This window comes from Lepus europaeus, chromosome 14 (assembly GCF_033115175.1).
Source record: "Lepus europaeus isolate LE1 chromosome 14, mLepTim1.pri, whole genome shotgun sequence".
NCBI classification, from domain to species: Eukaryota; Metazoa; Chordata; class Mammalia; order Lagomorpha; family Leporidae; genus Lepus; species Lepus europaeus.
This window is the reverse complement of record NC_084840.1, coordinates 83593747-83615889: the sequence shown is the minus strand read 5'-3', so window position 1 is coordinate 83615889 and position 22143 is coordinate 83593747. Positions and strand designations below refer to the sequence as shown.

The window sequence follows — 22143 nt, the reverse complement described above, 5'->3', positions numbered from 1 at the left end:
CACAGCAGAGAGCTGGCCTGGAAGAGGGGCAACCGGGACAGGATCGGTGCCCCGACCGGGACTAGAACCCGGTGTGCCAGCGCCGCAAGGCGGAGGATTAGCCTAGTGAGCCGTGGCGCCGGCCATGGACACCAGCTTTTCTCACCTCTAGTTCTGAACGAGGAGGTCGGGTTTTGAGAAAGCCTTCTTTGAGGTTGGAGACCACGATGCATGACACAGAAGAGCTGTGGGCCTTAGTGCTGGGGGTTTTGGTCCATGGAGCACTGGGCACTGAGCCTGCAGGCTGCAACAGTGGGTGGGAAGACTTTGTACACCCACCATGGGACAGGCCTCTCTGATCTTTAATGTTGCCTGAAACCTATGGAAAAGAAGGGCCACGTGTCCATTTGGTGTTGGCAGACAGGGGAGGTTGCCTCAGGGTTGGGGACATCCAACCCAGTTAGAGCAGTGGATGGGGATGCGATGAGCAGGACAAATTCTTCACCCATATATAGCCCTTCTCACTGTTCTCAAGCACAGCTCTCCAAGAACTGGGTCCTTCTTTTTTTGTTTAAGATATTTTTTTTAGAAGACAGAATTACAGAGGGACAGGGAAAGACAGAGAGAAAGGTCTTCCATCTGCTGGTTCACTCCCCAGAGGGCCGCAATAGTCAGGGCTGGGCCACGCTAAAGCCAGAAGCCAAGGGCTTCATCTGGGTCTCCTACGTGAATGGCAGGGGCCCAAGCACTTGGGCCATCTTCTGCTGCTTTTCCCAGGCCATCAGCAGGGAGCTGGATCTGAAATAGAGCAAGTGAAACACCAACTGGCATCCATGTGGGATGCTGGCCTTGCAGGCACTACGCCACAATGCCTGCCCCTCTTCTTCATGGACAATTTGTCTCCATAGCTATTCCAGCCAGCACAGGCCAATAGAGCAGATCACAGCCCTGGTTTGTGGTGCTGATGGCAAGAGCTTTGTATGTGTGGATTCCAAGTTTGCAGTAAGGTCACTGGTGATGGACTCTGACATTAGCCACCGGCCAGTGCCGCTGGGTCATGACTAATTTGTTCTCACCTCCAGGTACCAGCAGTGCCGAAGTGAAGGAAAACCGCAATGTCAGCAACCTGGGGATGAGGCCCCCACCTCCTGGAGAATGGACAAGAGGTGGTGCACCCAGCATAAAAAGGAAAAGGCCCCTGGAGGAAGGGAACGGGGGCCACTTGTGCAAACTCCAGCTGATCTGGAAGAAGCTCTCATGGTCAGTGACCCCCAAGAACGCCCTGGTCCAGCTGCACGAACTGAAGCCGGGCCTGCAGTACCGGATGGTGTCACAGACGGGCCCGGTGCATGCCCCGGTCTTTGCGGTGGCAGTAGAAGTGAACGGCTTCACCTTTGAGGGCACAGGGCCCACCAAGAAAAAAGCGAAGATGCGAGCAGCGGAGCTGGCACTGAAGTCCTTCGTGCAATTCCCCAACGCTTGCCAGGCCCACCTGGCCATGGGCAGTGGCACAAGCCCGTGTACAGACTTCACCTCGGACCAGGCCGACTTCCCAGACACACTGTTCAAGGAGTTTGAGCCGTCCACACCGAATGAGGACTACCCAGTCTGCCGCCCCGTCGACACCGAGCTGCTGTCCACTGCCTACCGGCACGGACGGCTGCTCTACCACACCCTGGACCTGATGGGCCAGGCCCGGCCAGACAGGCCCAGGCCGGCCCCAACCGCCCCAGGGGAGAGGAACCCGGTGGTGGTGCTGAACGAGTTGCGCTCCGGTCTGCGGTACGTGTGCCTCTCGGAGACGGCCGAGAAGCCGAGGGCCAAGAGCTTTGTCATGGCCGTGTGCGTGGACGGGAGGACGTTCGAAGGCTCAGGACGCAGCAAGAAGCTGGCCAAGGGCCAGGCCGCGCAGGCCGCCCTACAGGCCCTCTTCGACATCCGGCTGCCGGGCCACACTCCCAGCAGGAGTAAAAGTAACCTCTTGCCACAGGTGAGACTTCTCAGGTAGCTGCCCGCCAGGCAGAAGGATGCTGGGAAGGATGTGACCTGGGTTTGCTCTGACAGTGACAGAGAAGCGGGCAGGCCCCTGTCCTCCGATGGTTGTGAGCAGAGTGCAGCCCCCACACCTCCCCTTCCAGCCCCCACACCCTCTCCTTCTGGCAAAGGTCCCACCCTATCCTTACTAAGAGCACTTACAGGGGTTGCAGAAGGAGAATCTTGTGAATTGAGGAAAAGAGAATGTCCACACTGCAACTTAGCAGGGGTGATGGGAGAATGCGTGCAGCCGAGTGGATGTTACAGGGATGGTACCGGGGGCAAGGGCCACCCGAGGGTAAGGAATCAAGCAGGGCTGGGCAGAGGGTGCTTCTGTCCCACTGAGAGGGGCCCGCTGCAGGAAGGGCTGGCTGCATTCTCCGGGCCGCGTGGTAATTTGGTTTCTGAGCACTCTGCCACCAGAAGAAAGGAGCATGAGGCAAAATGGTTGTGTTCGGTGTGACCGTCTGGATTGACTTTTTTGCCAAGGAGACTTGGAAAAGCCAAGCAATGAGAGTTGTCCTATTGGAAGTTGGCACCTCCATGGTCTTGAATGAAGGCCTGGGGAGATTCCCACGCTCCTGGGCCCAGGCAGGGTGCAAGTGTGCAGGGAGAAACACAGTGGAAGGCACGGGAAGCCAGAAGTCAGAATTAGGGACTGGAGTCTCCCTGTACCACCCCAACATCATCATCTCTATGGCCCCTTTATGCACAAGTTTCTGACCAGAAACTCGAGTGCTCCACTTGCATTAGAAAATATTCTCATACCATTTTAAAGCAACCTTATTCTGCCTGTTCTTCTAATTGCTTATTTATGCAAATTGTCTTTTCTTTTATCGTTCTGAAGATTATTTGTGGGCATCACTAATGTAGGAGATACAGAAAATTATCTTTATTCATTTTGGGCATCAATCAAGGAAAGAAACATTTTACATAGTTAAAAAGCACTTAGCCCGGTGAGGGATTCCTGGTAAGTACTCAATAATTATAAGTTATGGCTAGGATCGCTACCGTCACATCACATCACCTAGAATAGAATCCATTATTTTGCCCTGGGATATCATAAATCTGTTGGCGAATGAAGGGTGTCACCAAAACCTCAGATACTGCTTCGTGATACTGCCTAAGGATCCAAAGTGTGTGACGGTGGTACCCATGGTCCCTTCGTTTGGATTCGGGGCTGGGTTTGAGCACTCATTTATCCATGCCTTCATTCAATATTCATATGATTCTAAGCAGGCATGGGCAGGCAATGGGCAAAGCTGACCACTTCCTACTTCCAGCAGAGCTAGACAAGAGAAAATCTAGAGTATAAACAAGGGGTTCCAATCTAGGGAGGCTGTTTCTCTTGCTCTCTCAACCCTCCTGTCATTCAGTAGTGTTCAAATATTTACTGTACATCCAGCATCATTCTAAGAAGACAGTAGGGGGAGGTGTAGACCATAATCCCCATCACTCTTGCCTTTCAATCCGTCCTCGAATAAATGCACAGTCGAAGCAAACACATGAGCTGGAAAAGAGGGGTAGCTTCTACATGGACGTCCCTGTGCACCTTCTAGTGGTCTCCTGGAGCATTGCTTTCTCTTTTCTGGCACCTCCATCTTCTCTTTCTACTCTGCTTCCTCACTGTGCCTTCAGCTTACCAACAGTAGCCATGGAAGCCGCTGTACACCCTGCTGCTGGGAGAGGGGCTGGCCAAAGGAATGAGCCCTTTGTGCGGCTGCCTGGGGCCTCTGGTATGAAGTTGGTTAACTCACCTTCCCTGGGAAATCCCCCAGCAGTGACTGTGGGTGTGGCCAGCGTGAGGCGGAAGCACAAAGAAGTGGCACAGTCTCAGCAGTCCCCAGCCAGGCCTGACAGTTCTCTGTTTAGTAGGAAATGTCCTTCCTCCCCCTTCCCTGATGCTCTCTTGCTTCCCACCCGCATGAAATTTGAAGGATGTCAGTGAATTCTGGGCACCATGCCTTCTTCTTTCATGCTGTCAATCCTGAGCTCTCACGATGGAGAAACCAGGCAGCGCTACTACTTTGTAATAGTCATTTGACCCCAGAATGCAGCACATCAGTTAAAGCCACAGCTGCTAAATTATTTTTCTCTGACAGTCCACTAACCACCCCGACTGGATGATGAAGGGCATGGAGCAGCATGTGGGTTGCAGGCCATTCATCACACCACAGCACACGCCGTCCCAGGGGGCTCATTATCCTTCCCTCTCCCTCCCCCTCCCTGCAATGCACACCCCAGGGCTGGGTGGGGGCTAAGCGAGATGATGGGACTCAGGACCAAGAACCACTGGCAGTGTTATTAAATGAGAATCCTGCCTTGGCAAGGTGTGAATTCAGGAGGAAAAAAAAAATCAAAAGAAAAATTCCAAAAACCACTGTAAAGGCTGCTTTGCCTTCCAGCTGTACGCCGACACTCCATCTGGAAAGTTGGTTTTGCAGCATGGATAGGCCTTGGCCCCTCTCTGAATACACACCATGGGACCCCCCTCTGTGCATTATGGACACACCTCCCTGCATACACTTCATGGATTCCCTCTGTCTGTATACCATGAAACCCCCCAATCTAAACATCAAGGCCTGCTGTCTGTACATCATGCAACCCCCAATGTACACATCATAGAGCCTCTCCCTGAATACACATTATAGACACACTGTCTATGTAGTATTAAATCACCCGATTTGTACATCATGGACCCCTCCCTGTGTGTGCAGAAGGGACCACTCGCTGTACACCATGGAAGCCCCAGTCTACATCACAGACCCCACCCTGTCTATAGTTCATGCATCCCTCATCTGTGTATCAGGGCCCCTCCCTGCTCATACCACAGGGCCCTACCCCCATCTGTGCATATTGGAACCCTACCTATACATCATGGAATGCACATAGCTATACATCATAGACCATTCCCTGAACATACATCATCTATATATCACTTATATACGTAGCAGAACTCCCATATACATTATGGAACCCCCAAGCCATAGATAACAGACTCCTACTTCTATACATTATAGACCCCTGTCTATACACCATAAACCATTCTATCTATGCAAAATGATATGCGATCTCAGAGATAAGTTTCCTGTAATCTTTCTTCTGAGAACTGCCCAATTTCTGGAACTTAAGTAACACAATAGTAGTTAATGTACTTTACCCAAAGTACAAGATTTTACTCTTCACAAGCTACCCAAGATGACCATGATGTGCAGGGCAAAAAACCAAGGGTCTGGTTCTGAGGCCCACAAATGGCATCTTTAGAACACAACTAAAATGTTGTTTTGTGTTTTATGACTTCAACCAATAAATTGGGCTTATGAACAAAGTTTCAGGATCATCTCAATAAGAGCTCTCTTCTTTTAACAATAGCTTATGAAAAAAGGCTTCAAATGTGATGGTTCCCAGGAATCGATTGGGAATCATGGTTAAGATGCTACTGTGGGGTCTGCTGCAAAAAAAATTCAGTGGGTTCTCAAATAAGGATGGGGACTCTGCACTCCTAACAAGCACCTTTCCCCAGATTCTCGTTGGATAATCAGAGAACCACACTGTCAGGTGCCCTGAACCTGTCACAAGACCATTCTCAGCTTCAGCCTAGGATGGGTGGAACAACAAACAGGGTGGTCTTGATCTCTTGCAGACACAATTCTAAGGAGACAGAACCCCCCCAAACTTTTGTCTAAACCTGTGTGAGTGATCCTTGTCATAATATACAATGCAAAGTCACAACCTTTTTTCTGGAAAAACTTAAAGTGGCTTTTCAATAGTAAAGATGATACAGTGTAGACTTGTTTGCAGGCTGGATTTTGAAAGACCAGGATGCAATATTCTCAATAACAATTACAATCACAGGTGTGATCACTCGGGATCTAATTTTCACTATTTCCTATTCCAAGGAGTGGGGTGGAAGGGGCGGGGGTAGGCGGTGGTGTTTGTTAGGCCATGGCTTCTCTCATGCTACAAATTTCATGAGACTGGACTCTGATCCAGGGTGACAAAACCAAGGGTCTGTTAAAATCTTTAAAACATGGGCCAGACTTAAACATGTGAAGTTTACAGCGTGAGACAGAGTGCACAGGCTGGATATTCCGCAAACGTCCATTGACAAAAGTGCCCACTAGGAAGCAGCAGGCAGCCCAGTGCAAATCCTTCTTTGTTTCTTTATCTGCAGCTAGGACAAGACACCTCCAGGCTATCCAGGTACTTAGAACTGATAAGGAGACCATGTCAGAATGTAAATCCTAATTAGCTGGAAGTTCATCATAAGAAAATATAAAAATCACAAAATCTACAGCCTTCTCGTGTCTTCACTTCCCACCCTATTAACACGAAGAGTTAAATTCATAAAAGCTTAAATTCAACCACAAAGCTGAATTTTTCTGCATTTCCTTTGCATGAAAACTGGTTAGAAAAAAAGAACAAAGTACACTAGAATGTTGGCAAGAAGGAGGAAGAGGAGAAGGAGGAGAGGAAGGAGAAGCCTAAGTGAGTAATAACTCTGAAAAGGGAACTTAGGGAGTTAACCATGGGTTCCTCTTTCATCCTCAATTATTCTTATTTGCTTGAGTTTTAAATTTCCATATCAGGCACAGTGGTGTCCAGCGTTTAGTCAGAACAATTCAAATGGACTCTTCCTTTAGAGCAGAAGAGGCAATGCCTTTAAAACTACTCATAAAGGCCCCTTGCTTTGACTACACACTTCAGAGGTTCGTGTAGGAGAAATTATGCCTGTGGTTTCACTCCTGGCCATTTTTCAGCAACCCAGAACATTTGACCCATACCCTATGCCATCCCCTGTTCTTTGCAGCTATTACTGCTAAAAGAGGGAAGAAGCCATGGGAATATCTAAAGTAATTGAAATGACCCTTTTTTTAAGCTTCAGCATTTTATAGTACATTTGAATCAGAGCTCCTATACACGATCCCTTCTCATGAAATTTGTCCCTCAAATTAACCGCGGACCTCAGGGAATGAGTCTGTGAATGCATTATTAACAGCTGCACTGCAGGACACGAGCAGACTGTTTGCACACGTGTGTCTGCCCCTCTCCCAGACACTCAGTTGACCCCTGGCTGCCTCTGACCACTGCACAGATTGTTTTTCTAATCTCGCACTTGTGCTAATTCATCTTCCTCCAAAGAAGCAGCATCCTAAGTGCTGTAAAACAAAACTGTTCGCTAGTAAAACTGTGCCAAAACAAATTAGCAATAGAAGGGTCCTCACATTTTAAATTGAGTTAAATTTAAAAAGAATAGATGCGGAAATCTCACTCATGCAATAGCATAACAGCTTAACACCATGCTGTTGACCAGAAATATCCTCTAACGGGAGTGAGGAAACTTTATTCTGCCAAGGGCTACTTAGATATTAATAGTGTACTCCATGGGCATCCTCCTCACTCAGCTCCAGCCAAGGAGGTCTCCTTGCACTTCCTCAGGTACACAAAGGCACAGTGAGTGCTGGCTTAGCCTTTGGCCACGTGCCCAGCCTGTGACTATTCTAGAATGACATCTGAGCCAGCACCTACTGCTTTGCAAGTTCTCTAAGCAAAAAGAAAAGGCTCTGATGACCCATGATTTTCTTGAAAAGAACTGACCTCATCACATCTCACCAAAGGTGCTCATTCTTGTTCACATGTGGTCACACCCTATCATTTCTCAGCTCTAGCTCCAGCCATCTACCTGGGGCATTGGGATTGTGGTCAGACCTCAAGGACCTGCCTAGCAGCTGACCACAATGCGAGCTCCACCTGGGGAAAGCAACTCTGTCAACAGGACCTCCAAGCAAAGTAGACCTTGACCTCTTGACGAATCTCTAAACCTACTAACACACCTGAAGCCTCTGCGAATTTTCTCTCAGCCTTGCAGGAGTGAGCAAGTATCTATCAGTAGGGAGCAAGCCCTCGTTCCTTTGGCCCCTTGTCTTTCTGTCCACCTAATCTTACCACCACTTTGCTCAAAAAGTGAGGGTGTGTCAGAGAATCAACAATTTCTCTTTCAGGGGAAATAGTCTGGGGCACGCGATCTCAATGCTATTTCTAGTTTCAACAGCACTGGAGTTACAAAGCACGGAGCAATACTCTAGCAACTGATATGGAGGAACTGTGATCAGTGGGACCTGGGGTGGGACAGCCACTCACCCATGAAGGATTTCCACTTAATTTTGAGGGGAAACAAAGAAACAACAACATTCATATTTTACTTTCTAGGTACCCACCAAAGCCATTCTTACTGTACCTGCCTACAACTTCATTGCCTTCTCTTCTCCTAATTTCTTCCTTTCCACAACAAGCAAGATGATGAGACTTGAAACATCTTGACCATGTGTGCAACCTAATCGTCAGCCCTTCCTTTCACACAATCTGGTGTTGGAAAGTAGGAGGATGGTGGTGTCCTGGATTGTTAAATAACAATTTGCTTGTTTAACAAGCAAAGGAATCCTATGTATAAACTTGAGTGCCTGGCCTAGATCCAGTGCACATGAACATCGGCCACATTCTTTTTGAGAAAACACCCATTTCAGTAGTCCGTCATGGAAGAAAAGTCGTTGTTGGAGTCTCTGCCACAGCATTCAGCCAATCAGCAAAATCAAAACCTAGAGGCAAAAAAGCTCCTTTCTCTAACCCACAGAACCTGACCCAAGGGCTTTTCCAACAGCTGCAGTACATGTGAGGGAAAGGTCAAGAAGACTGACCTGCAGGCAGCTTTTGCAGAGTTGTTATCCTTCCTTGGGGGGAGCTTTGTGCCATGACTCAGGGGATGGATGTCACCATCCAGTATACAACCCCCTCCACTGAACCTCGAAGTTCTGGGTCAGACTGCACTGATGGCATAGGGGCCCCAGGACTCCAGAAAAATGAGTCTTGCCATCAATACCTGCATCAGATGGTTCTGCTTTCTCAGGTCCAACCCCTTGCTCTGTTACCTACACACCCTCTTGCCCCTAGTTGTCCCACACTCAATTCGTTCTTTGAACTTGTCACTTCAGAAGGAGGAACAGGCCCTCAGATGCTTTTTTGTAGGAAAAAAATAGTAAGTCTTTGTTTTGCTGCCAAAATAAAGACTTCTGTTACCATTCAGTCCTGTGATGGGAGGAGAATTTTCCACTGCCAGCGAGGAGCCCCTTGCATTTGCCTCCACATAAACACATTGGCAGACAGGGGCAGGCTGAGACGCCAGTAGGGAAGGGTGGGAGCACTCAGTGTGTGGGCTTCACTGCCACCTCAAAGCTCTCCAAGCTGCAGGAGTGAAGCTCCAATAACAGGTGTTTGAAGTGGGTTCTGTGAGTCTGGATGTGGCAGTGCACATATTAAAAATGTAAAATGTGTCTGCAAAGTTCCTAGGAGGAAGAGCCTTTAGCCTGGCTTTCTCTGCTTGAAAGAAACAAAGAATCATTCTCAACAAGCAGTCTTCAGGTGCTCATGGAACAAGAGTGTACCTCCTCTTAGCCATCGGGATGATTGTGTACACCAAAAGACACTGTACAGAGAGGATATGGAGTCTGCCATCTGCCTCAGCACTAAGAAATCATAACATTGGGTTGATACAGAGGAATTATTACATCCAATTTTTGTGCATGGCTTTAATGAGTTGAAGCAACCAGTTAAGATGAACCCACTTCTCTGACACTCAGAGTGAAGTTCAAATTTTAAGATCTCTCTTTCTCTCTCTCTCTCCCACCATGGCATACACCTACCTATGTGCATACATCCGTATTAGAGACAAAGACACACTCACCAGGGGTTTTTGCAAAGGTTGGAAAAAAGGTACTAGCTCTGCATGGTGCATTTCAGAGGATTAGCAAGAGGCATTTTCTCAGGCCGTCGCCATGGCTCAATAGGCTAATCCTCTGCCTTGCTGCGCCGGCACACCGGGTTCTAGTCCCGGTCGGGGCACCGGATTCTGTCCTGGTTGCCCCTCTTCCTGGTTGCCAGCTCTCTGCTGTGGCCCGGGAGTGCAGTGCAGTGGAGGATGGCCCAAGTGCTTGTGCCCTTCACCCCATGGGAGACCAGGAGAAGCACCTGGCTCCCGGCTTCGGATTACGCAGCGGCCATTGGAGGGTGAACCAAAGGTAAAGGAAGACCTTTCTCTCTCTCTCTCACTGTCCACTCTGCCTGTCTGGAAGCTTGTTTAGCCTCTCTGTGACTCAGTTTCCCATCTGCCATCATTCTGAGGGTTATATATTTATAAGCACAGAGTAAGTGTTCAATGATCCTTAGCCATTATTCGTATTTTTTATGAAGTTCAATTCTTTGAAATAGCTTCTTTCAGCACCAAAGTATATAACAAAAGACAAGAGAACATAATTTCACTCTCATTCTAATGTGAAGGCATTTTCTAAATAAAGAGGGAAGGAGGCTTGCTTGTGATTCGTAGATGAACTGCAAGGGATTTAACAGGTGAATCACACACACACACACACACACACTCTCTCTCTCTTTTTGTTGTTTACCTGAAACTAAGATTTATCTGAGCATTTATTAAAAAAAAAAAAGACAACCTTTGTTACAACTGAAAAGCAAGAGAGGAAAACTGGATGCTGTGTGGGGAGAGGAAGGCTCATAATGGGCAGAGGGAGGATTCAGTGCCTGGCTACAGCTTCTCTCAAAGTTGTCTCTCTCAGATCAGCATTTGATTTAGGCAGCAGTAAAGATGCACTTGGGATGCTTGCATCCCCCATATTAGGGTGCCTGTTCAAGTCCAGGCTATGCTCATGATTACAGCTCCCTGCTAATCTGTACCCCGAGAGCTAACAGGCGATGGCTCAAACAGTTGTGTTCCTGCTACCTCTGGAGGAGACCTGGCTTTTGGCTTCATTTCAGCATGGTCCATACCTTGCTGCTGCAGGCATCTGGAGAGAGAAATAGCAGATAGGAAATACTTTCTCTCTCTTTTTCTTCCTCTTCCTCTTACCCACCCTCTCCATTTCAAATAAAAAAAAAATAGAAATTGAAGTGCTCCCTCTTCTTTCTCAGTGCACACAAAGGAATCAGTAATACTCCAGTGTCATGGGCATAAGGCGCTAACCACTAGGACTTTTCCTGACTTCCTCACTCAGATATTACAACCTTCTCTGGCTAGAAACAGTGTTTTTTTAAAAACTTTTATTTAATAAATCTAAATTTTGAAACTACAACTTTTGGATTATAGAGGTTTTTCCTCCCATAACCTCCCTCCCACCCACAAACATTCCCATCTCCTACTTCCTCTCCCATCCCATTCTTCGCTAAGATTCATTTTTAATTATCTTCATATACAGACGATCAACTTAGTATATACTAAGTAAAGATTTTAACAGTTTACACCCACACAGATACACAAAGTATAAAGTACTGTTTGAATACTAGTTTTACTGTTAATTTGCATAGTACAGTGTTTTGATATCATCCACTTATTAAATAAATCCTGTGGGAGTTGACCATAAGTGTTCCTATTATGGAAGCAGGTTAGCATTTAAAATTAGTTTTAATATCCTGAATCACTGTACAATGGCTGTTGTGAGCTCCCTGATTCATCTGTGCTGGCATTTCTCTGTTTGATTTCTCTTCCTTATAAAGTGCTTGATGTAGGGTGGGCCCTGGAAGGAACTTCTCGACAATAAACACTTAAGAGTTATAAATGAATGTCAAGTTTCACTGCAATGATCTCAGTATGTAACTTGGGTACAGGATTGAATAGATACTGTTCAGGTGGGAATCCAGCCTTACACAATAATTCTACAACTTAGGGAGAGAAGGAAGAAAGTCTTGGGAATTCTAAAATCGACTTGTCTGTATCAGTTCTCATTTCTTAGAAGCTGCAGTGTTTTGTTTTGCTGGTGTTTTGCCTGGTTGGAGAGGATGAGGCATGGTGGCTTTCTTAGGAGACTTGATACCCTCCTACGAATGGACTTTGCCTCCAGTCTTAGGCCACCACCTGAGAGTTCCGCCAAGGACAAATACAATAAAATCCCAGCCCCTCTTGGCTGTCCTCCTGGGTCAGATAAGTGCCCTGGAAAGCTAAAAACACTTGGGACAAGCTGGACCTCGTCAAAGCTGAAACTTTCAGGATTCCCATAACTGGATGTCATTGGGGTCTATGTGAAGTTCTCTTGTTTTTGGCTATCATACCCTGGAGTGGTTCTATTCAACCAACAAAACTCAAGCTCTGAGTCTAACCCTCCAGCCATCAATCCCTAGGTCACCTTACCCTCCTGGAAAGGCCTTCCCCGACACACACCCTGCTCTCTGTCATTGTACTCCCCACTCCTCTGTGGCCACTTGAAACAATTTAAAGCAAGAATGATTCAAACAGCTTTCTTCCTTTCAGCACATCTGCCTTCTGGGTTTTGTGGCCACAGACACCCTCTTGTGGTCCATTCATAAGGAAAATGTGGTTTTAGAGAAGAAAAAGCACTTTGCTTCACATTCAACTACCCCTGAATTTCGCTGGCCATTTTTAATATCCTGTTAGCTCAAAAGAGGCACTGATAGCTAGAACAAGAGTGACAGGTCATTCATTGCTACTACACATGGGAAAATAATCTTATAGAAAGTCCCTCGTTAATGAGGCAATAAAGCTTTTGTTGCTGATAAATAATAGCATTATTATTAATAATAAACAAAAATCTGTTTATACAATGTGAGCTGCATACAATGTGTTATACATTGTTGTGCTATATGGGTATAAAACACACATTACACAATGTATGTGCAATATACCCTAAATGTTTATGCAATACACATGTATACAATGTTTATACAATGTATGTCTATACAATGTATGTACATCATGTGCTGTATGTTCATACAACACTTTCTGCCACCATAATTCCTATTAAAATAGTTTTGGAAGAATTTAAGAAAATTTAACATGTATAGAAGTACTTCAAAAAGCTCATGGGAAGTGGAATTAAAATGCTTATTTTGGTGCAACAAAATTTTGAAATCCATGCACAGTTTTATCATAATTTGCATTTCCATAACTGATAAGTATGACTGTCCATTAGTTAAGCAAAGTCTATAACAAGGCTTTATCAATCATTTCCCTCCCTATGATATACCCATGATTACACATCATGATGTTGGTGGTAGTGGTGGTCACATTGGGAGCTAATATTTATTAGGCATTATTCTGTGTTGCATATTATTCTAAGTGCTTCACATAGGATAACACATCCAGCCCTCCTGTAAAACCTTTGAGATTGGCACTATTTGTGTTCCCATTTTATAGATGAAGACATTGAGGTAAAGGAAAGCTCAGCCCCTTGCCCAAAGTGTTACCAGTTAGCATTAGAGCTGGTAAGACAATTACAAAGAGCAGGAACTGTAGCAGTGAGCTCATTCTCAGGATGCCAATGTGCCACCTCCTCCCAGGATCCAATGACTTCACAGGCTCATCAAGAAAACAGAACACCCTTAGTTTTAAAAGGCTTTTGACTAAGAAAAGTATGAGTATGAGTGACACTTAAAAAAGTGTTTAGTTTTAAACAAGAAGAGACTATTGTGGGCCAGCAAGCAGGAAAGAGTTGATGGAAAGGATGCAAGTGGGATGGGGAGAATCAAGACGGTCAGCCAGGGCGGGGGCACACACCTGGGTGCCACATCCTTGCAAGTTGGAGACCCCTGACCACAGGAAGCCCCCTGTGACTCATCAGGGAGGGAAAAGGAGCAGGTCTGGGCCCTACTCAGCCACCCTCTGTGGGGTCAATTCCCACTGGGTACCCTCCTCCTGGCTTGCTGGGCTCCTCCTGACACCTCCCTGGAGCAGGAAGGCAGAGGAAGCTCTCTAAGAGCTCCCCAGTTGGGGAAAGATCGCCTTTGTCAGCAGACAACCTGCAGCCTTGCTGCTGGGGACAGGCTATGTTGGGATCGGGGTGGGGAGTGTCCCTTCCTCTGGGAGTCATTGTTACACTGAAAAGAAGAGAGACAGCAGAAAAGAGATGGCAAATGGGAGAGTGCCAACATTTAAATGAGCCAGAGAAGGAAAAGAGGAACATCCAAGGTAGAAGAAACCCAGAGTCCCCAGGCACCAGGCTCCAGAGGACAAGGAAGAAAGCACTCAGGGAGCTTGCCAAGTCTGCTGTGTGCTCCCCCAGCCCCCAAAGACATCCTGGGGAGGAGCCCCCCCTCCTTTGAGACCGCTTTTCCCCACCTGGAACAAGCCTCTTTTCTGTCCTTTCTTTGGGTATCTGGGTGATTTGTTGGGCTATTTTCCTATGCATACCTGTCTCAGTGCTTTTACAAGTGCACCCAGGGGAGTTTGTGTCTGTGGGAGCTGTTTTTTCTATAGAAAGAGCCCTGAGAATGCAGCAGGATCTCTGCAAACACAATGGGATGGAGCAGGAACTCTGCATGCATCCTGGGCCTCAGCAGCAGTGTGTGGTTAAAGCACCACACACTAAAACTCAGCATTTGTGACAGATCTTCAGCCTAGCAGTTAAGTAACCAGTTAGGATGCCAGCTTCCTACACTGGAGAGCCCAGCTCTGCTCCCAATTCCCAGCTCCCTGCTAATGCACACCCTGGGAGGCAGCAGGTGCTAGGTAAAGATGTTGGGTCCCTGAAATCCATATGGGAGACCTGGATTGAGTTCCTGGCTCCTGACTCTAACTTCAGCCCAGCCCTGGCCATGACAGGTGTTTAGGGACTGAACTAGCAGATGACAGCACCTTCTTCCTCTCCCCACCCCCGCCCTCAAATAAATACTTCTTTAAAATCAACATTTGGTATCTGAACCCACAAGTGCACACACACTGCTGTGCTTCACAGTCCTTAACTTCTGCTGATTCTTTGTGTCAGCTTAGGTTTCCCAGGAAGCTGACCACAGATACACCGTAGAGTGCAACAGGTTTGTGGAGTTAGGGGACGAGAGGGGGAAAGGGGCAACAGGCTTCCATGGGCAGGGCCCACAGAGGGCCTATGGGAGGAGAAAGGGGGTGAGGCACTATTGGGCAGAGGGCCTCAGTCTGTGACACACAGCAGACAAGATCTGGATCAATCCCACAGGAGCTCCAGCACCAACACTGGCCTTGTAGGCAAGGGTGGCAGAGGCCCTGGACTCACTCATTGCATGGGGCATCCCAGAGACGGCTTAAACACTTATAGGAAAATCAGACCAAATGCTTGACTGCTCACATGGCAGAAGGCAGGTTCCAGGCCAGCCCTGTCCATGGCTAACTGGGATTTAACATTTCACTAAAGCAGACAATGGTGGTTTCTTTTTTTTTTTAAGATTTATTTTTTTTTTATTTGAGAGGCAGAGGGACAGAGCAAGAGAGACAGAGAGAGAGAAATATCTTGCATCTGCTGGTTCACTCCCCAGAATGTGGCAATGGCCAGGGCTATGCCAGACTGAAGCCAGGAGTCAGGAGTTTCTTCCTGGTCTCCCACATTTCCAAGCACTTGAGCCATCTTCTGCTGCTTTCCCAGGCGCATTAACAGGGAGCTAGAGCAGAAAAGGAGCAGCCAGGTCTCCAACAGGCACCCATATGGGAAGCCAGTGTCACAGGTTATAGCTTAAAGCACTACACCACAATGCTGGCCCCCCAGTGGTTCTTTTAGATGTAGCAAAGTTGATTTCCTGAGAGTTTAGAAGTAGTGGGTTATGATCCTCAGTGAAACAATGTTGTAGCCACTCCCACTTTCACTGTCAACACTACAATGTATACAGTGGACTCTGCAAAGCACTGTGGGGGTTCCATGGGCATTACCCTCCTAAGGCCCTGGATTCACCCATTCTCCAGTCTCTCTCTCCCTCTCCCTCTCCCTCTCCCTCTCCCTCTCCCTCTCCCTCTCCTTCTCCCCTCCCCCTCTCTGTCTCCCTACCTCTGCCTCTCCCTTTCCCTCTCTCCCTCCCTCTCCCTCTCCCTCTCTCTCTCCATCTCCCTCGCCCTCTCCCTCTCTCTTCCTCTCCATTCACTTTTCAATAATTCTGAGCCTATCCTCTTCCCATTTTTAATGATCCTGATACATCCATATGCCTTTATCCATGGTTTCACTTCCCCCAGTTGTACTTACCAATGATCAGCCATGGTCCAAAAACACTACAAGGAAAATTCCAGAAATAAACTGGTTAAGTGTTAGAAATGTGTGCCATTCTGAGTAGTGTGATGGAATCTTGTGCCATCCTGCTCTGTACTTCCTGGCACATGAATTGTCCCTTTGTGCAGTGCATCTGCAGTGGATGCTGCCTGCCCATGGGTCACTTAAATGCAATCTCCATTATCAGATCACCAGGCTGGGGTCTGGAATCTCGGTGCTGCTTTTTGAGTTGACCCTTTTTGACGTAGAGAGAAAGACAGAGACCACATTCACGGAACCTTTATTACAGTGTATTATTTATGAATGTTCTACTTTTTTAAATTGGGTATTGCTGTTCATCTCTTACTGTTTCTAATTCATAGGTTGACATATGTCATAGGGCAAAAAAGTTCATATATTTAGGGTTCTTTTACTTTTCACAGTTGCAGGATATCCACTGAGGATGGGAAGACCACTGTATACACTAGGTATATACTCGGTGCTCTATTTCTGTGTAATCCCAGGGCGGGTATGTTTTTTTATGAGCACTGTGTCAGCAAACATTTATGTAGTTCTTATTGTATGCCAGGCCTGATCATAGTGCCCACAGTTTCTCCAAGGGAATCATGAACATGAAGAGCTGGACTTAGAAGCAGCCTTTCAGGGCTCACAACCCATGTGCTTTGCAGCTCCCTTCTGAGTAGCTGACACACCACACAGCCACCTCCTCAGCAGAACCACCCGCAGCTACCCTACAGCAGGACCACCCGCAGCTACCCTGTCAGCAGTGGTAATTGTGTCCCTGCAATTCTCAGTGTATACAAAGGACGATGACAAAATTTGCAGTCACTTCACAGAATGGGTCCATGCCAGGGCAGTGCATTTGGCACAGGCTGGGCACTGTTAAGACACCGTCAGCCCTCCTCCAGAGACAGTAGCTGTGGAAAGGTGAAATCGGTAGGCAGATCTGCCTCTCTGTGATGTAATGATTGGGAATGGGGAAGATGGATTGCAACGAAAGTTCAGATGCGCTCTTTTAAGCCTGTTTCTAGAGTCGAAAGTGCAGCTTTTAAGATGCCAAGAATAGCAAAGTGACTGACTGGGGATGTGCAGAGCTGGTGCTACGAGGACACTCAGCCAGTCCTAAAAGCTCCCCACTCACCAGCCCCAGGCTTCTCAGCGCCTAAGTTTCCTCATCGCGAAAAGAGAGGAGTGTGATTGAATGTTCACTTGCAGCTCTCACACGCGGAGGAGAATCAAACCCTGTAAAAGACGCCCATATGTCAGCATGAAATATGTAATCTGGATGCAGCATGCTGGCAGCCACTTACTTGATAGCAGTTGAGCAACAAATACAAATGCATTGCCACATTGACGTGCAGTCTGTAGCCTTTTGCTCAAAGCCAAAGCTTACATTTTCTCACTCCAGTGGTGTTTTCCATTAAGATCTCGTTTTTCTTAACCCAAGGAAAAACTGAGGACAGCAGGCAGATGGGAGGCAGTGGAGATAACCCACTTTCTCTTGCCTGACCAGGGTGTGTCTCCTTGGCTGGCTCTTGCAGCCCTTCTGCCCCTCTGTGATGTCCAGAGAGGGAGATGGGGGTGAACCTCCCTGTTTTCCACCACTGACCACCTGGTTTGTTCCCCTTCTGTGCCTGGCCGCCAACTCTGTATCAGGGTTGGAGACAGGTTTAGCGTCAAGCTCTGTTTTAAATCTGTTGCATCCCCCCGGCATCTCATATCTCTACCTCCCTCTCCAACTGTCCCGGAACTTGCTGAATTGCCAGGACTCAGCCAGATTCAGATCCAGTTTCTTCCCCTCGTAACAAGCTCCTATCTCATATGGCTGCCATTTTTTAAGAACAATGCGGTGACTCCCCCAGTTCACAGCACCACACGAGGGGTTGGGGCTGGGGCACTGTGAAATGCTGGCAGGCCAGTGAGAGAAGAATTCAGTATTCTCTGATCTCAGCCCTGCCCTCCTTCACTCTCACATGCTCATCACCCTCTCCTCCATATGCCTCAGAGTTTAATGATGCACGCAGGGTAGTAACGTGGAATGATAGTTTGTAACAATAGCACCACAGTTAAGCACTTTAAAAATGTATTTCTCTAAATTAATGCACTAAGTAGAATTGTGAACTCACTCAGGTACTTGAAATTAAAGGTGTACAGAACGAAAGTTATTATGCAAGCACCAAGCAGGAGAGAGACTTAAAAAAATTTTCTTTCTGGTGATGATTATAATAAATACAGTGATAAAAATCATCTTCGGTCTGCAATGTGAGTCTCTCCGCCTTGCCTTAAACATGTTTCATTGGTGACAATTTCAAGAAAACAAAAAGTATTGAGTGAAAAGACACTCAGACCGCATGGTTTGGAGTAGAGGTTTTGGTTGATTATGTAAATTGAGAAATTGGAGAGTGTATGCTTCCTCAAAACACACATGTTGTCCTACAGCATCCATGGAATATTTTCCTGAATCTCAATGTGAGAAAAAAAAAAAAACTACAGAAATGCTAAGCCTAAAGAACTGTTCAGAAGAGGCACAGTTATATACATTGTAGCCCTCGTGCCTAGCTATGGCAGGGGAGACAGCCCTCAGCTGATCTAAGCATGAGAAACACAGGAGAGCACACTGCAGCCCCCAGCCCAGGGGCAGCTCTCTCTGGCCAGCCAGCTCCCCGTTCTCAGATGGCAAAGCTGAAATGCCATCTGAGACATCACACTGTCAGACTCAGCTCCCAAGGGCCCCCAGCAGGAGGACATGGGAATAAAACAACCAGGGGACAGCTGGACTGTGATCTCTCTGGTCATAGGAGTGGAACAGACAAGGATAGATCAGTTCTGACAGAACTGGGAGAAAGCTTCGTGGGGAGTCAGCTGACTGGTGTTTAAAGTCCAGCTCCACCAGTTACCAGCTGAGTGTCCTGGGGCAGCTCCCTCAAACTCTCTGAATGTCCTCTTGTATAAAGTGCCCAGCTGTCTCAAAGGAAGGAGCTGCTTTGAGCACCTTGGAGGTCACATGACATAAGGTGTATGAAATTGTCTGCAGTCTGTGCAGTTCAGTTCCTACTGATGTTACTTGGGACTCCATGGGGCATCATGAATAACAATAAAATGTTGAGTTTCCCCACTTGGAGTCCCGAATGAGCCTGATATTCCTAAATGTCCACCATTCACAGGCAGGATTTGTACCTACCGGCACCTTTCTGCCCAACCCAGCCTATGTCCAAGAGCATCAAAGACACTCCTTCCTCCCTGCACCCCTCGGCCCCCCACAGTTCAGAATCACTGAGAAGAAGGAGGGAAAGGCTAGCACACCAAAGCTCCTTCTCTCCCTTGGGAGGCATCAGAACCCACAGAGGCTCAAGGACTCCTCCAGTAACAGTCCAGTCTCAAAAAAAGACCTACAGGAGTGGGGAATAACCATTCTTTGAACCATCCTTTGTTGTCATGATGCTTAATATAACCAGACAGTGTAAAGCAAAATGCACTGTGGGTTCTAAGTAGGAGCCTTGCAGTCAAAGGGATCTGAATTTCTTTTTTAAAGATTTATTTATTTATTTGAAAGTCAGAGTTACACAGAGAGAGAAGGAGAGGCACAGAGAGGAGAGAGAGAGAGGTCTTCAATCTGCTAGTTCACCACCACCAGCACCCCACCCCCCCCACCCCCCCAGTTGGCCACAACAACCGGAGCTTAGCTGATCCAAAGCCAGGAGCAAGGAGCTTCCTCTAGGTCTCCCACACAGGTGCAGGGGCCCATGCACTTGGGCCATCTTCTACTGTTTTCCCAGGCCATAGCAGAGAGCTGGATGGGAAGTGGAGCAGCGGGTACTCGAACTGGTGCCCGTATGGGATGCCGGCACTTCAGGCGGCAGCTTTACCTGCTACATCACAGCGCTGGCCCTGAGATCTGAATTTCAGTCCTGATTCTTTGAGTAACAATTTGTGTGGATTTCAGCAAGTTTCCTAACCTTTCTTCATGATGTGGGAATGTTGATTAATAAGAGCTACATCAATGGATTGTTGTAATAATTAAACAAAATACATCCTGGCTTAGGGTAAGACTTCTTGATGGGGCAAGTACTTGGAACAGTAGTTAAGATACTGCTTGGGATGCTCACAATATATACCTTCGGAGGCAGCAGGTGATGACTCAAGTTCTTTGTCCTTGCCACCCATGTGGGAGTCCTGGATTGAGTTCTGGGCTCCTGGCTTCAGCCTGACCAAGCCCTGGCTGTTGTGACTATTTGGCAAGTAAGCCTGTGTCTGTCTGTCTGTCTATCTGTCTCTCTCTCTCTCTCTCTCTCTCTCTCTCTCTTTCATGTATCTATCTTTATCCCTCTGCTTTTCAAATGAATGAAAACAAATAGCAATAAAAATTCAAAGAATTTATTAAAAGTCAGATTTGACTATTTTCACTTTAATTGCTTATCTGTGAGAGTTGGCAGGAGAAAAGGAAAATGAGTGGAGCTCCCAATATAATAGGCTCAGTAAGGGGGCATTATTGGCTAATCATACTTTCCCTCTGTCTGTTGCAGTTTAATTCCAGCTAAATTCAGGCCAAAATCCAGGTAGCATTCAGGCCATGGTAGCAACACCATGATCATTATAGCCCGGGATATACACATGAAGAGAATGTTTGGAGGGTAAAAAAAAAGTTGATCATGTAAGAGCAACATTCATCCTGCAGGAACTACTCTGGGAAAATAGGTGGCTTTTCTATTTGATGCTAAATGAATTCTAGACCAATGTGGCTCTCAACCTGTTCAGGACCTTAGCACATATGAATATCAATAATTACACAATGACCTGTTGTTCCCTATCTAATTGTCTTTCAACCTCCAACTCTAAACTCATCCCTTGCTTCCCCAGGAAACAAAGCCAGAATGCAAAATGTTGCTGTAAGGATAACTTCAGCTATCAAAATCTCTATCAGCAGTTGATCACCTCAAACCTTCTGTATTTTAACATTAGGAAGGAATTATTAGTTAAAAACCTGCACTTGATCAGAGAGAGGCCAGAATCTACCCTAGCTGGCCACCTCTTTATTCTTCAGAGCACCTAAGAGAACTTCAAAGAGCACAAGAGGAGGAAGGAGAACAACCGCATTCCCATTTCCTCCACCAACTATAACTGCTCGACTTATCAATGCTAGACAAGTTCTCTTTCCTAATGGAAGTAGTGATTTGGAAAATTTTCAAAGATTGCATGAATATACTGCAAGCACGGATGCTTGATATTTCTACTTCGCTTGGTTTGTTTGATTTTGTTTGTCTGTTTTAAGCTCCTTTGTAATCAAAGCAAATGAGAGGATGTGGAAGCAAGAAGGAATGTGAAAATTGCAAAATTACAGTCACAGGTCCGTCTTGACATCTTTACAAACTGTTAAATACACAAGTGGGAGACTCTGATTGACTTCTCACATCTTAGTATCAGTTGGTCTGAATGTATTCCCCCAAAAAGAGACAATTGTATTTACTCCTCTAACAGCTGACATCAGTAGAAGGCACAGGGACTTTACAAGTTGTAAATGCATCTTTGCTATGTTGCCAGCTCTTTGTAACATGCACATTTGATTTATTTTTCAACAGAGGACAGAGTTAGCTGTGAGGAAAAAAAAAAAAAAACTACGTCCCTGTGTGTGCATCAGTGCCCATCAAAAGGAGTGACAGAAAGATGCTTGCAATACAGTCCAGTGGGTGATTATGCAGCTGAGTTGGTGTTGGGACAGACAGAAAAGAGGAAAAGCCAGAGGAAAAGCCAGAGAAAATCAGAAAAACATGTACTAACCAAGAATAGGAAAGGGCATCCAGAGAAAATTGGGGTGCAAATCTGGACTATGGGATGCTTCAGAGACTGCTGGTGGCTGGAATATGGAGTTGGGAAAGTCCTTCTCTAAAGTCCAAAGCTACCAGGAATGAGGCAAAGATGAGCATGAACAGGGTGGCAGGTACCCTAGCCTCCCTTTCCAGCAAATGAACAAAGAGCCCTCTTTCACTCTGTTTGAAGATCCTGGAACCTGGTGGCTGAAGACGGCAGGAAGTAAATTTTGTCTTCTCTCATCTTAGACATTCTTTCTTCACTCCTACCTCTCTATCTATCCATGGACTGTTAGCTTGTTCTC

General features: G+C 46.7%; 1 protein-coding gene across 1 annotated transcript in view; it reads left to right on the top strand.

Annotated features, from left to right (window-relative positions):
- Window positions 1-22143, top strand: part of ADARB2 (adenosine deaminase RNA specific B2 (inactive)) — a 219006-nt gene that overhangs the window by 18239 nt on the left and 178624 nt on the right. Inside the window, exon 3 of the mRNA XM_062210814.1 lies at window positions 1062-1969. Within this exon, the coding sequence (XP_062066798.1) occupies window positions 1062-1969 (908 nt within the window). The remainder of the gene's footprint in view (window positions 1-1061; window positions 1970-22143) is intronic.